This window comes from Leptonychotes weddellii, chromosome 6 (genome assembly GCF_054177405.1).
Source record: "Leptonychotes weddellii isolate Sample4059 chromosome 6, ASM5417740v2, whole genome shotgun sequence".
Classification (NCBI taxonomy): Eukaryota; Metazoa; Chordata; class Mammalia; order Carnivora; family Phocidae; genus Leptonychotes; species Leptonychotes weddellii.
This window is the reverse complement of record NC_138374.1, coordinates 109,455,074-109,469,649: the sequence shown is the minus strand read 5'-3', so window position 1 is coordinate 109,469,649 and position 14,576 is coordinate 109,455,074. Positions and strand designations below refer to the sequence as shown.

General features: G+C 37.3%; 1 protein-coding gene across 1 annotated transcript in view; it reads right to left on the bottom strand.

Moving 5' to 3' along the window:
- The window catches only part of CRB1 (crumbs cell polarity complex component 1), a 122,601-nt gene that overhangs the window by 84,760 nt on the left and 23,265 nt on the right, over window positions 1–14,576 (bottom strand). Inside the window, exon 4 of the mRNA XM_006734063.3 lies at window positions 9,733–9,915. Within this exon, the coding sequence (XP_006734126.2) occupies window positions 9,733–9,915 (183 nt within the window). The remainder of the gene's footprint in view (window positions 1–9,732; window positions 9,916–14,576) is intronic.

Genomic DNA, 14,576 nt, shown 5'->3' with positions numbered 1-14,576 from the left:
AAAAAAAAAAAGAAGTGGTATAGGGAGGAGGAGCTAAAGTGGCAGAGCAGTAGGAGGACCCTAGGCTTGCCTCCTCCCTTGAACACAGCTAGATAAATATCAAATCATACTGAATACCCAAGAAATCACTCTGAGGACTGACAGAACAAACTGCACAACTAGAGGGAGAGAAGAAGCCACATCATGGAAGGTAGGAGGTGAGGAGACGTGGTTTGGGAGTGAAATGGATTGGGGGTGCTATGGAAGGGAGGGAGCCCTGCTCATGGAGAGAGGAGAGAGAGAGAGAGAAAGGGAGTGCACAGGGGATGGCACAAGGAAAACACTTCCCCAAAGCCACCGACTGGGAAAACAAGAGGGGCTGATTTTTGTGAATTTTTCCAACCAGCAGATCTCAAAGACTAGAGTTTGTTTTTTTTTTAATTTTTTCTTATAGAGAGAGAGTGCACACACACATGTGCACACACAGGGCGGGGTGGGGGAGGGCAGAAAGAGAATCTTAAGCAGGTTCCATGCCCAGCACAGAGCCCCACACATGGCTCTATCTCATGATCCTGAGACCATGACCTGAGCTGAAATCAAGAGTTGGACACTTAACCAACTAAGCCACCCAGGTGTCCCTCAAAGACTAGAGAGGTCCCAGATATGGCTGGTGTAGAACCCAGTGGGCTCCACAGTGCTCCTGTGGAGAAGGATGGCATATAGCCTGGGGGCAGAGGATGTAATCTGAGGATGCCCTGGGACACTGGGAGAGATGGTTCCCCCTTTTTGGAGCACATCTGGGAGAGGTGGCATTGCTTCTCCAGGAACAAAAGAGCTAGCTGGCACTTAACTCCCCACCCTTCAGCATGGGCACAGAGACATCTGTTGAGGGCAGCTAACCTAGACACTGGTTCTTTGCAGTGTTTTACTCCAAACTTTACACCCCCATGCTTTGGTGCAACTGCCCTTCTGGGACAAACTTGCATCAGTCCTAGCATGGTAAGACCCTCTCCTAGAGGACCAGTATGGGTCCCTGCCAGGCCAGGTCCCTAAAGTTAGGAGTTTTAAAACTCAGCAGGCCTGCCTGGGATAGAACACAGGTGTATTGCACTGCCAGGTGGGCAGACAGCCTGGACACAGTCAGGGTAAAGGTGGTGATCTGGAAGACACTTGGGAAACACAAGGAGAGATTGTTTGCTCTTCTGGGAGGGCATCCTGGACAGGTGTAGGCGCAAACTCCCCTCTCTAGGGTCAAGGGAGGGGGCTGGCACCATTTGCCTCCCTGGCCCCGCAGCATAAACTAACTTCAGTAAACAGCACAGCACCAACACTGGCAGTCTAAACCACTAAGCCCCCCACCCCTACCCCCCTGCCCCGTGTGCTGCTGGTGCTGCTTTTTTGGGCAAGTGTACCTAAAACCCAAAGCAGCAGGCCCCTCCCCCAGAAGACCAGAACAACCTCCCCCCTCCACACACACACCCCATATCTATTGACCACAGAGTTCTGCAAAGCTTCAGCTCTAGTGGAAATAGCATCGGGTCTCTTTTAACAAGCAGACCAGAGCACACCTAGTTAAAACTCACCACACTTTGGCCAAGGTACAAACACTCCCCATTGCAGGCAAGGAGAAACTGCAGAGAACTGACCTGAGGGAAAGAGCAGCCAAAACACAACAGCAGAGTGCACACAGCATGCACCAGAGACACTTCCTGAAGCACCAGGCCCTCAATAGTATATAACCTTTTCTTAATAAAGCCATTACTCTCAGGATCAGGAAGCATAATAGACTTTCCTAACACATAGAAGAAGACAGAAACCTAGACAAAATGCCAAGATGGAAGAATTCATCCCAAAAGAAAGAAGAAGAAAAGGTCATGGCTAGGTATCTAATTGAAACAGATATAAATAATATGCCTAATCCAAATTTAAAGCAAGAATAATAAGGATACTAGCTGGGCTTCCCTAATCAGGGGAAGGAGACAGACATCCAAATCCAGGAGGCATAGAGACTCCCATCAAAATCAACAAAAGCAGGCCAACACCAAGACATACCATAGTAAAATTAGCAAAATATAGAGATAAGGAAAAAATCCTAAAAGCAGCAAGAGAAAAGCAGTCCCTAACCTACAAGGTTAGCAGCAGACCTTTCCATAGAAACTTAGCAGGCCAGAAGTGAGTGGCATGATGTATTCAACGTGCTGAATGGGAAAAATACTCAGCCAAGAATATTCTATCCAGCAAGGCTGTCATTCAGAATAGAAGAAGAGATAAAGCGTTTCCCAGACAAACAAAAACTAAAGGAATTTGTGACCACTAAGCCAGCCCTGCAAGAAATATTAAAGGGAACTTTTTGGAAAACAAAGACCAAAAGGGACAAAGACTAGAAAGGAACAGAGAAAATTTCCAGAAACAATGACAAAACTAGTAATAACATGGCACTAAATTCATATCTATCAATAATTACTCTGAATACAAATGGACTAAATGGTCCAATCAAAAGACATAAGGTATCAGAATGAATAAAAAAATAAGACCCATCTATATGCTGTCTACAAGAGACTCATTTTAGACCTAAAGACACCTGCAGATTGAAAGTGAGGGAATGGAGAACCATTTATCATGCTAATGGATGTCAAAAGAAAGCTGGAGCAGCCATACTTACATCAGACAAACTAGATTTTAAACCAAACTGTAACAAGAGATGAAGAAGGGCACTATCTCATAATAAGTGCTCTATCCCGCAAGACGATTTAACAATTGTAAATATTTATGCCCCTTAGTTGGGAGCACCCAAATATATAAAACAATTAATAACAAACATAAAGAAACTCATTGATAATAATACAAAAATAGTAGAGGACCTGAACACCTCACTCACAAAAATGGACAGATCATCTAAGCAGAATTTCAACAAGGAAACAATAGCTTTGAATGACATATTGGACCAGATGGATTTAACAAATCTATTCAGAACATTTTATCCTAAAGCAGCAGAATACACATTCTTTTTGAGTGCACATGATACATTTTCCAGAATAGATCACATACTAGGTCACAAACCAAGCCTCAACAAATACAAAAAGAATGAGATCATACCATGCATATTTTCTGACCATAATGCTATGAAATTTGAAGTCAACTACAAAAAAAAATTTGGAAAGATCACAAATACATGGAGGTTAAATAATATCCTACTAAAGAATGAAAGGGTCAACCAGGAAATTAAAGAAAAAATAAACAAATACATGGAAACAAATGAACATGAGGGTCCAAAACCTTTGGGAGGCAGCGAAAGCAGTCAAAAGAGGGAAGTAGATAGCAATGCAGGCCTACCTCAAGAAGCAAGAAAAATCTCAAATATGCAACCTAACCTACACCTAAAGAAGCTAGGAAAAGAACAACAAATGAAGCCTAAAGCCAGCAGAAGAAGGGAAATAATAAAGATTAGAACAGAAATAAATGATATAGAAACAAACAAACAAAAAACAGTAGGGAGGGGCGCCTGGGTGGCTCAGTCGGTTAAGCATCTGCCTTCAGCTCAGGTCATTATCCCAGGGTCCTGGAATCGAGCCCCGCATTGGGCTCCCTGCTCAGCGGGAAGCCTGCTTCTCCCTCTCCCACCCCTCCTGCTTGTGTTCCCTCTTTTGCTGTGTCTCTCTGTCAAATAAATAAATAAAATCTTTAAAAACAAAAAACAAAAAGCAGTAGGGCAAACCAATGAAACCAGGAGTTGGTTCTTTGAAAAAATTAAGAAAACTGATAAACCCCTGGTCAGACTTACACAAAAGAAAAGAAAAAAGACCCCCAAAAATAAAATCATAAATGAGAGAGGAGAGATCACAACCAACACCACAGAAATACAAACAATTATAAGAGAATAGTATGAAAAATTATATGCCAACAAATTGGACAATCTGGAAGAAATGGATAAATTCCTAGAAGCATATAAACTAGCAAAACTGAAAAAGGAAGAAATAGAAAATTTGAACAGACCTAAAACCAGCAAAGAAATGGAACCAGTAATCAAAAATCTCCCAATAGACAGAAGTCCAGGGCCAGATGCCTTCTCAGAGGAATTCTACCAAACATTTAAAAAATAGTTAATACCTATTCTTTTCAAACTGTTCCAAAAAAATAGAAATGGAAGGAAAACTTCCAAACTCATTCTATGAAGCCAGCATTACCTTGGTTCCAAAACTAGACAAAGACCCCACTAAACAAGAGAATTATAGGCCAATATCCCTGATGAACATGGATGCAAAAATTCTCAACAAAATACTAGCAAATCTAATCCAATAGTACATTAAAAGAATCATTCACCATGATCAAGTGGGATTTATTCCTGGGTTGCAAGGGTGGCTAAATATATGCAACTCAATCACTGTGATACACCACATTAATATAAGAAAGGATAAAGAACCATATGATCCTCTCAATAGATGCAGAAAAAGCATTTGACAAAGTACAACCAATATCCATTTTTGATAAAAACTCTCAACAAAGCAGGGATAGAGGGAACATACCTCAACATCATAAAGGCCATATACAAAAGACCTACAGCTAATATAATCTTCAATGGGAAAAAACTGAGAGCTTTTCCTCTACAGTCAGGAACAAGACAGGGATGTCCATTCTCACTGCTGCTGTTTAACATAGTAGTGGAAGTCCTAGCCTCAACAATCAGACAACAAAAAGAAATAAAGTCATCCAAATCAGCAAGAAGAAGTCAAACTTTCACCATTCACAGATGACATGATACTCTTTGTAGAAAACCAGAAAGACTCCACCAAAAAATTTTCTAGAACTGATACATGAATTCAGTAAAGTCACAGGTTACAATATCAACATACAGAAATCTGTTGCATTTCTATACACCAATAATGAAGCAGCAGAAAGGGAAATCAATGAATTGATCCCATTTACAATTGCACCGAAAACTGTAAGATACTTAGGAATAAACCTAACAAAAGAGGTAAAATATCTGTACTCTGAAAACTATAGAACACTTATGAAAGAAATTGAAGATGACACAAAGAAATGGGAATACATTCCATGCTCATGGATTGGAAGAACAAATATTATGAAAACGTCTATACTACCCAAAGCAATCTACATATATAATGCAATCCCTATCAGAATACCACCAGTATTTTTCACAGAGCTAGAAGAAACCATCCTAATATTTGTATGGAACCACAAAAGACCCCAAATAGCCAAAGCAATCTTGAGAAAGAAAAGCAAAACTACAGGCATCACAATTCCGGACTTCAAGCTATATTACAAAGCTGTAGTCGTCAAGACTGTATGGTACTGGCACAAAAACAGATTCATGGATCAATGGAACAGAATAGAAAACCCAGAAATGGACCCACAACTATATGGCCAACTAATCTTTGACAGAGCAGGAAAGAATATCCAATGGAAAAAAAACAGTCTCTTCAACAAATGGTTGGGAAAACTGGACAACAACATGCAAGAGACCACTTTCTTACACCATACATGAAAACAAATTCAAAATGGATGAAAGATCTAAATATGAGACAGGAAACCATCAAAATCCTAGAGAAGAACACAGGCAGTAACTTTGACTGTGGCCATAGCAACTTCTTACTAGATACACCTCCTGAGGCAAGGGAAACAAAAGCAAAAATGAACTATTGGGACTTCAAAAACTAAAAGGCAGCCTACAGAATGGGAGAAGATATTTGCAAATGGCATATCTGATTAAGGGTTAGTATCCAAAATCTATAAAGAACTTATCAAACTCAACACCCAAAAACCAAATAATTCAGTGTAGAAATGAGCTGAAGATATGAATAGACATTTTTTCCAAAGAAGACATACAGATGACTAACAGATACATGAAAAGATGCTCAACATCATTCATCATCAGGGAAAAACAAATCAAAACTACAATGAGATATCACCTCACACCTGTCAGAATGGCTAAAATTAACAAGTAAACAACAGATGTTGGTGAGGATGAGGGGAAAGGGGAACTTCCTTATACTGTTGGTGGGCATGCAAACTGGTGCAGCCACTCTGGAAAAGAGTATGGAGTTTCCTCAAAAAGTTAAAAATAGAGGAGCACCTAGGTGGCTCAGCTGGTCGGGCATCCAACTCTTGATTTTGGCTCAGGTCATGATCTCAGGATTGTGGGATTGAGCCCCTCATTGGGCTCTGTGCTGGGCATGGAGCCTGCTTGGGATTCTCTCTCTCTCTCTGCCCCTCCCCTGCTGCTCCATCTCTAAAAAAAAAAAAAGTGTGTATAGTTTTCCAAATGCTGAAAGAATTGTCATTTCTCTTCATGAGTTTTCTAAATTATATGTAGTGATTAACATAAGAATTATAATACCATCTGATCTTCAAGACAATGATGGAGAAGATAAAGGGAACTAAATGGAAGTAAGGTCCCTCTACTTCACTCAGAGTGGTAAAATGTTAATACCAATAGGCTTAATAGATCACATGTGTATACTGTAATACCCAGAACAACCACTATGAAAACTACACAAAATATCCAAAGTGCTATAAATAAATCAAGATGAAATCCTGAAAAATGGTCAAGTAACTGATAGGAAGGTAAGAAAAGAAAAACAAAGGAATCCAACAGAAAACAAAAAATAAAATGACAGAGTTCAACCTGAAAATATCAATAATTATTTAAATGTTAATGGTCTAAACACACTGATTAAAAGGCAGAAATTGACAGGATAATTTTTTTAAAAAGCATGACCCAATAATATGTTGTTTAATATGCTGTTTACAAGAAACTCACTTCAAATTCAATGACAAGTAGGTTGAAAGTGTAAGGATGGAAAAAGATATACCATGCAAACTAATTTTTTTTAGCATGACTGTCTACGTAGAAGATCTGAAAGAATTCATAAAAACTTTCCTGGAACTAATAAAAGATTATACCAATGTTGCAAAGGATAAAGTTGATATACAAAAGTCAATTGCTTTCCTATATAACAGCAATGAACAAATGGAATTAGAAATTAACAACACATTTATATTAGAACTCCAAAAATGAAATACTTAGGTATAAATCTAACAATATATATACCAGATCTATATGAGGAAAACTACAAATCTCTGATGAGAGATATGAAGAATTAAATAAGTGGAGAAATATCCCATGTTCATGGATAGGAAGATTCAATATCGTCAAGATATTAGTTCTCTCCAATCTGATCTATAGATTCAATGCAATCCCAATCAAAATCCCACCAAATAATTTCACAGATATCAACAAACTGATTCTAAAGTTTATATGGACAGGCAAAGGACCCAGAATAGCAACATGATATTGAAAGAGAACAAAGTTGGAGAACTGACATGACCCAACTTCAAGACTTCCAGACAGTAATCATGTGTGGTATTGGCAAAACATACACAAATAGATAATTAGAACAGAATAAATGTCCTGGAAACAGACTTATGTAAATATAATTAACTGATCATGGACAAAGGAGCAAAACAATGTCTTTTCAGTACATGGCGGAACAAAGAGAGTCTTTCCAATACCTGGTGGTGGAACAGCTGGATATCTACATGCAGAAAAATGAATCTTCATACAAACCTTACATCCTTCATGAAAATTAACTCAAAATGGACTGATTGCAGACCTAAATGTAAAATGCAAAACTATAAAATGTCTAGAAGCTAACATGGGAGCAAACCTAGATAACTTTGGGTAAGCTGATGACTTTTTAGATATAACACTGAAGGCATGATCATGAAAGAAATAGTGACAAACTGAATCTCATTAAAATTTAAAACTTTTGCTTTATAAAAGACAATGTCAAGAGAATGAGAAGACAAAGGGGATAATTGTTCATAAAAACTCTTTTCTCTTTATTTTAGGGACACAACAAAACTAGATTTCTCAGTCTTTGCTGTAGTTAAATGTGGCCATATGACTAAATTTGACCAATGGAATGTGAATAGAAGAGATAGCCACTACTTTTGGTATTGGCCCATAAAAACCTTCTAGGTGCCATGCTCCATTTTCTTTCCTCCTCCAGTGGCTTGCTGCAGAAGAGCATGATAAACTTGGAAACCGCTTTTGAAGATGGAAAAATGAAAAAGAGAGAGAGAGAAGAGCTTGTGACCCTGAATCACTATTCAGAGGATAACTGATCATGAGAACCCATTTTTGGAATTGACATCAGTGAAAAATAAGTGATTATTTCATTAAGCCATAGTGATGTGGGGCAGCTAGGACTTCTTAACTCATACAGTCATTCTTGGCAGCTCCTCAGATATTGAGGCCAACACACTTTTCCAGAATATTCGACTGCCTCTCCTGTCTGGACCTGCAGATTCATTGGTCAACTATGTCTTTTTGTCCAATGAGGCAATATCTGCAATGGCCTCTGGGTTTGATATAATTTCCTCTTTATAACCTAAAATCTGACATTTAAAAACATTTATAACTCTCCTGCCTTGTTTCAAGGAGAATTTAGAGTAGCTGACAAAAATACATATACTATACCAAGATCAAATAATTTAGAAAAAAATCAGAGGAAAAAAGGGCAACCATAAGAAACAGAAACAGGAAATTTAAATAATCTCAGGTAAGATAAATACATAAATATGTTCCAGAAAAAAGCTAATGCTATAGAACCCACATTAACCAGTAAGATTTCTAGCCACCTACATAACTGGGAAATATGATGTATTCCATGAATTTATTTCATGCTTTGTATCATTTATCAAGATTTATTTGCATGCCTTTTATTAAAGGAAAAAGCATGCAAGTTAGAAGTTGTTCAGGAAAAATACTACTTATCCTGACATGACAATGGGGAGATTTTTCTCCTATGTGTTCTGATAGAGAGGACAGTGAATAAGAAAATATCTTCTCTAGCAAACACTGCCATGAATCAAAGATCATTAAATTTCACAACTGAAACACTAAAAGAAAAGGAATAGTAAATGGAGAGAGACACCCACCCTCCCCTTTTTTTCTTATTCCTCATTTACTTTTCTCAGAAATCTTCAATAACAACTGAAATATTTTCCTCAGGTATCAATTAATCTATGGAGAAAGAAATAAGGTGGAAAGGTAGATTGTAATTAGTTTTCTCAGTGGTATCTATGCAGTTGTAGGTCAGTTACTACTCATTACCAAATATGGGGACTGTCTCCAAATTTATTTATTTTTTTATCTCCAAACTTCTGAAAATTTTCAGAACATGGAAGCAGACAAACACAACTGCTCATTGGAAAATATACATGCAAATTTCCTCTGGGTTTCAGAGTAAGAATGCTGTAGAAAAAAGAGTCCCTTAAATTTGACATACAGAACACTTTAGCTATAAAGTAGTTGAGGAAGATTACTTGAGACTATATAATTGTTCTCAGTATAAATATAAGTAAGTGCATTAACTTTTTTTAGAGCAAATTTGAATAACATAAAAGTTTGATATCACTATAAAATAAAAATTCCAACATTTTCTGTTTATAAAATAAAGAATTGGAGTTGAGTTCCAATTCCCAGCATAATGTATAAAAATATTTCCCCTTCCTACAGCTCTTTTATCTTTATTTTTAACATTTTCCTCACGATTTGAAGAATTATGATGTATGAAACATGGTATTTTTCATGCCCACAAGGGGGACCCTTTGCACCATAGCAACGGAGTTTATACTGCACAGATCTTATTGCTAATACACCATTTGATTGAGTGCATGATCTGCCATAAGGTGCTAGAAAGTCAAGTCATCTCTCCTCTTTGCCCTCACCTGTGAGTCCAGGCGGACAGATACAAACATAACCTGAGGCTTCAGGGTGGCTGAATGAAGAAGGCAGCTGAGCAAGTCGTCCATATTGTTTTTCTGGGGACAGCTCTACACATGTCCCACCAGACTGGCAGGGGTTCATGTTGCATTCGTTGATGTGGGTCTCACACTGGGCACCAGTGTATCCTGCAGGATAATAATTCAGAGAAGCAGCTGAGTCAAAACTCCTCAACCAGAGTTTATGCCTGAAAGGAGGCTGACCACTGTGCTGGCACCAATTAACAAGACAATGTGCTGTCCTCAAGGAGCTAGCAAGGAAAAGCTGTTAAGAGAAGTTTCCTTGAAAACAGCAGTAGCAAAGGAAACGCTTGTACAATACTGACCAATATTTTTAAAAATACTTGATTAAGAAGGCTTGAAATAAATTGGGACTTCAGGATAACTTTGATTTCCTGATTATTTTAAAGACTCCATCTCCTCAGATACTCCAATTGAATTTTTAGCAAGAAAAAAATATTTTTTAAGAAAATAGCCAAAAAGAAAATAGCCAAAAAGTCAGCAGAAACTACACAGCCAGCCCTAAATTCTTTTCTCAGAACTCAAAGCAAAGGTAAATGATTACTTCTTCACACTGAGTAAGACAGAATAAAAAATTATTTTGTATTTAAATGGATTTAATTGGGTCATTTTATTAAGGACAATAAAACATGAATGATTTAGTACTTTATAAAAAAATTTGAATATTAAATATAGAAGACCGTCCTTGCCAGAACTATTTCTTTGGCTCTACATACAAGTGCACTTGTATAGTCTTATTGCGTGTATATTAACACAACTGAAATTGCACTATATGCATCCTTCTATAACTTGCTTTTTTCAGTCCCTTGCACAATCTATCCATGTTAGTAATATAGATCTAACTCATAATTTTTAACTACTGCCAAGTATTCTGTAACATGGAAGTACCATAGGTTAACCTATCTCTTCATGAATTGATATACATTTTACTATTACAAACAATGTTGCAGTGAATAGCATTATGTATATATGCATGTTTATGTAAATGTCTGGGTATAACACCGGGGTCTATGCCTAGAGCGGAATTTCTGGGTTATAGATTATGTACATATTTTATTTTATTTTTTTAAGATTTTTATTTATTTGACAGAGAGAGACACAGCGAGAGAGGGAACACAAGCAGGGAGAGTGGGAGAGGGAGAAGTAGGCTTCCCACTGAGCAGGGAGCCCGATGTGGGGCTCGATCCCAGGACCCTGGGACCATGACCTGAGCCGATGGCAGACGCTTAACCGACTGAGCCACCCAGGCGCCCCCACTTTTTATTTTAATAGATACTGATAAACACCTCTGGGAGTAGTTGTACCATCTATATACTTACTAGCACTGGATGAATGTGCATATAGCTCCAAACCCTTGTCAACAATTGCTATACCAAATAAAATGTTTTACCAGTTGGTTAGATTAAAAAAAAATAGTACTTCATTGTTGTTTGGGTTTACATTTTCCCCAGTTACTATTGAATTTAACATGTTTTTGGATTTTTAAAAAATCATTTCCTATCTTTTTCCTGTTTTTCCCATTAGACTGTCTTTCTGATTAATTTATGATTTATATAGCACAATATATACATAAACTGAAATATGAAGTTCTTAAAGAACATAATTTGACTTATAATACAAGTGACTTCACAGTCAACTAAAGATCTTTGCAATGTCACTTAACTCTGCTGAGAAATATGTTCTTAAAATGAAATTTACAATCCAAAATTATAAAACTTATAAATCTGATCATGGTACTTCTTTACTTTAAAATCATTGAATGGCTTCTGCTTTCATACAAAATAAAATTCAAAATCCTTAACCTAAAATGCCCTTTATTATCTGGCCCCATTCCCATCTCTACATTCCTTCCCTGGAATGTTTTCTCCCCTGGGGCCTTCATCACAGGGTTCCCTCTCCTAGAATATGCTCCTCCAAGGCTGTGCTTGGCTAAGTCTTAGCTTTGAGATTTAATCTTGTATGACTCTCTTGGAATGGCTTTTTCTCATGACTAGATCTAAATAAGATCCCTTTGTTTTCTCTCATATCACCCAGTTATTTCTTTCATCGCTCTTAAAATAATTTTTATTATTTTTATGTATAGTTGCTTCCCTAAATAGACTATAAGCTCCACAAAAGCAGGGACTGCTTTTTATTTTATTCACCACTCCAATTCTGAATAATGCATAAATAGTAGGCTTTCAATCAATGACTGAATGAGATTCAAAGAGTAATAATCAACAATTTAGTTTACAATTCTAGTTTAGCAAGTAAATTGGAGAATTGACTATTAATAAGCAAATAATGAGAATATGATATGATTACTCATTTTGTAATTTAAATAAAAACCTGAATGGGGTCATATGTCAAATCATAACCACAACATAAATTCTGTTGCTCAACAGTATAATACATTTGTCACATATGACCCTTGAGGTCTTTCTCAACCATCTGAAGAAGAAACTTAGAGAGGAACAGGAAACTAAAAGCACATGTCAGATCAAATCCCACAATCTTTTGTGGTAACCCTCCCCCAGCCAAGAACCCAAGGTCTCTTAAACCCAAATATCTACTTTTCCCAAGTTTTTATAAAGTGGTATTCATTGTGCTACACTGAACTTATTGAAGAAAGCTCCAACTATTTTCAATTTTCTTCTCAGTTTAAGTCTCAAGACTCATACACAGGCCAGGCTAGGAAGTAATTTAAAACTTTCATAAATCCTTTTTTTGCTTTCTGACTCATGCATTATCCTATTCCTATAGTGAACATTAGGAAGGTTCTGATTTATGGACTTCCCAGTCCTGTCCCCACCACTGGGGCCTTGTGGGAATTTTGTTTGCTGCTCCCTTTAACCATGTATATTAATAGACTCCTTCAGTCAAGGCTATATTCAATAGTTTTAACAAGTTTTTCTACAAAACTTTGTATAAAGAAACAATATGATATTGAGTCAAGTCCCTAGGGTTCTTACGTTTTTCTTTTTTTAAACAAATCCAATCTTACCTGGGTACAAGAAAACTTTTAAGATAAGCATTTAAGATGACTGACACTCCTTGTAATTAATTATTTTTGAAATGAGGACCCCAGGCAATTATGGTGGTGGATTCTTGCCATTGCCTCAGTTGTGGTGGTCTTGTAATCCAAAGGAATGGTCTCTTTTTCTTAGATACAGGGTAGTTTGTAGCATTAAATCTTCTCTTTATGTATAACAGTAAGAATAGGATACAAAGACGTTCTGAAATTTTCTATCTAGGCAAAATTACCATCATCCAGTAACCCAGGAAAGAAACTCAAGCAGAACTGTCCTTAGTCTGTGCCCCTTTCTTAATGCCCACATCATATCTGCCTCCTAAATGAGTCTCATGGTTGTCCATTTCCTCATCCCCACCCTTAACACTGTAGTCATAGTTCTGGCAAATAGCCTTATCTCTTGTTTAAACTATTGCAGAACTTTATTTTTTTTACTAGAATCTCTGCCTTTTGTTTTATTTCTCTCAATCATCTTCCACTAAAGTGCTAGACTGTTCTTATTAAATCAACAGGTCAGATTATGCTACCTCTCTGCTCCATAGTGTTCAGGGCAGACAAACAGTGTTGTGATCTGGCTTGAGTCTTGTCTTGTTCCCCAGCCTCAACTCTCCACCACCAGCCCTGTGTAGTCCAGCATTTTGGAACAATCAAATTTCTACAACTGGATATGCTCTTTTCCATGTGTGCCTATAGCCCTTTCTTTCTTCTATCCTCCTTTTCCTTCCTCTCTTCTTTCCTTGAATAAATTATGAGCTGCTATGTGCTAGCTAGAGGGTCTAGAATGGTCAGTCTCCTAATTTTGGTACCTAGTTAACATTTACTGAGTGCTTACTATGGTCTAGGCTGAGCTAGGAACTTTATATATATTACTGGATCTCTCTCTAAAGTAATTCTACGAGGTGGATATTATTATCATCTTTGCTTTATAGATGAGGAAACTGAGGCTCAGAGCAGTAAAGTAACTTGTCCAAAGTCACACAGCTAGTGAGTACATTCCTGGGATATGCTTAGTGATCTTTCAAATTTTCTAAAATGGTGCCTACTGGATCAGGCAATCTCTGTACTTCTTCTCCCCTATTCCCTGTTATAGAATCTATTATAGCTTTTTACTGTACCAAAAATTGTACTATGCACATTTTTTTTTCACACTGTCTCTCTACTAGAATTTAAATTCCTTGGAAGAAGGGACCATGTCTTTTTGATTCCCAGACCCCTGATCTATATATAATTGGCACTGAAATCCATGTGGCTTAAATGATTGAATCCATGAATGAATGGAATACATATTGATTTGTCTTTTTTAAGGTAGGTCTTCTTAACTGCCTAACTTCATTACAAACCCTCTAGAGAACAGAAACCATTCTCATATGTAATTCCTACCTTCTGTTGTAGAACCTGGTATGTAACAACAGTTGCTTTTTTTGAGTACCTAATATGTTCCAGGCCCTATTTTTATAATTTTATTCTTCATAATAATACAAGTCATTTTTTTCACCCCTCATTTGCAGATGAGGAACTTAGGAATAAGAGGTAACCATCCTAGTTCACTCAGTTAATAAGTGATGGAATTGTTCTACTCCCAAACTGTCTACCCTACCCCTGTTTCCAGATAGAGATCTGTACAGAGTGTTGATTGAATGTTGAGTGCTGATTGATGACAAGAATGTGAAAACACACATTTTGGAATATTTTCAGTATTTAAGTCAAGCTAATGACCAAAGGATAACTAACATGCCCTATTCGTTATCTGGAAGTGGGT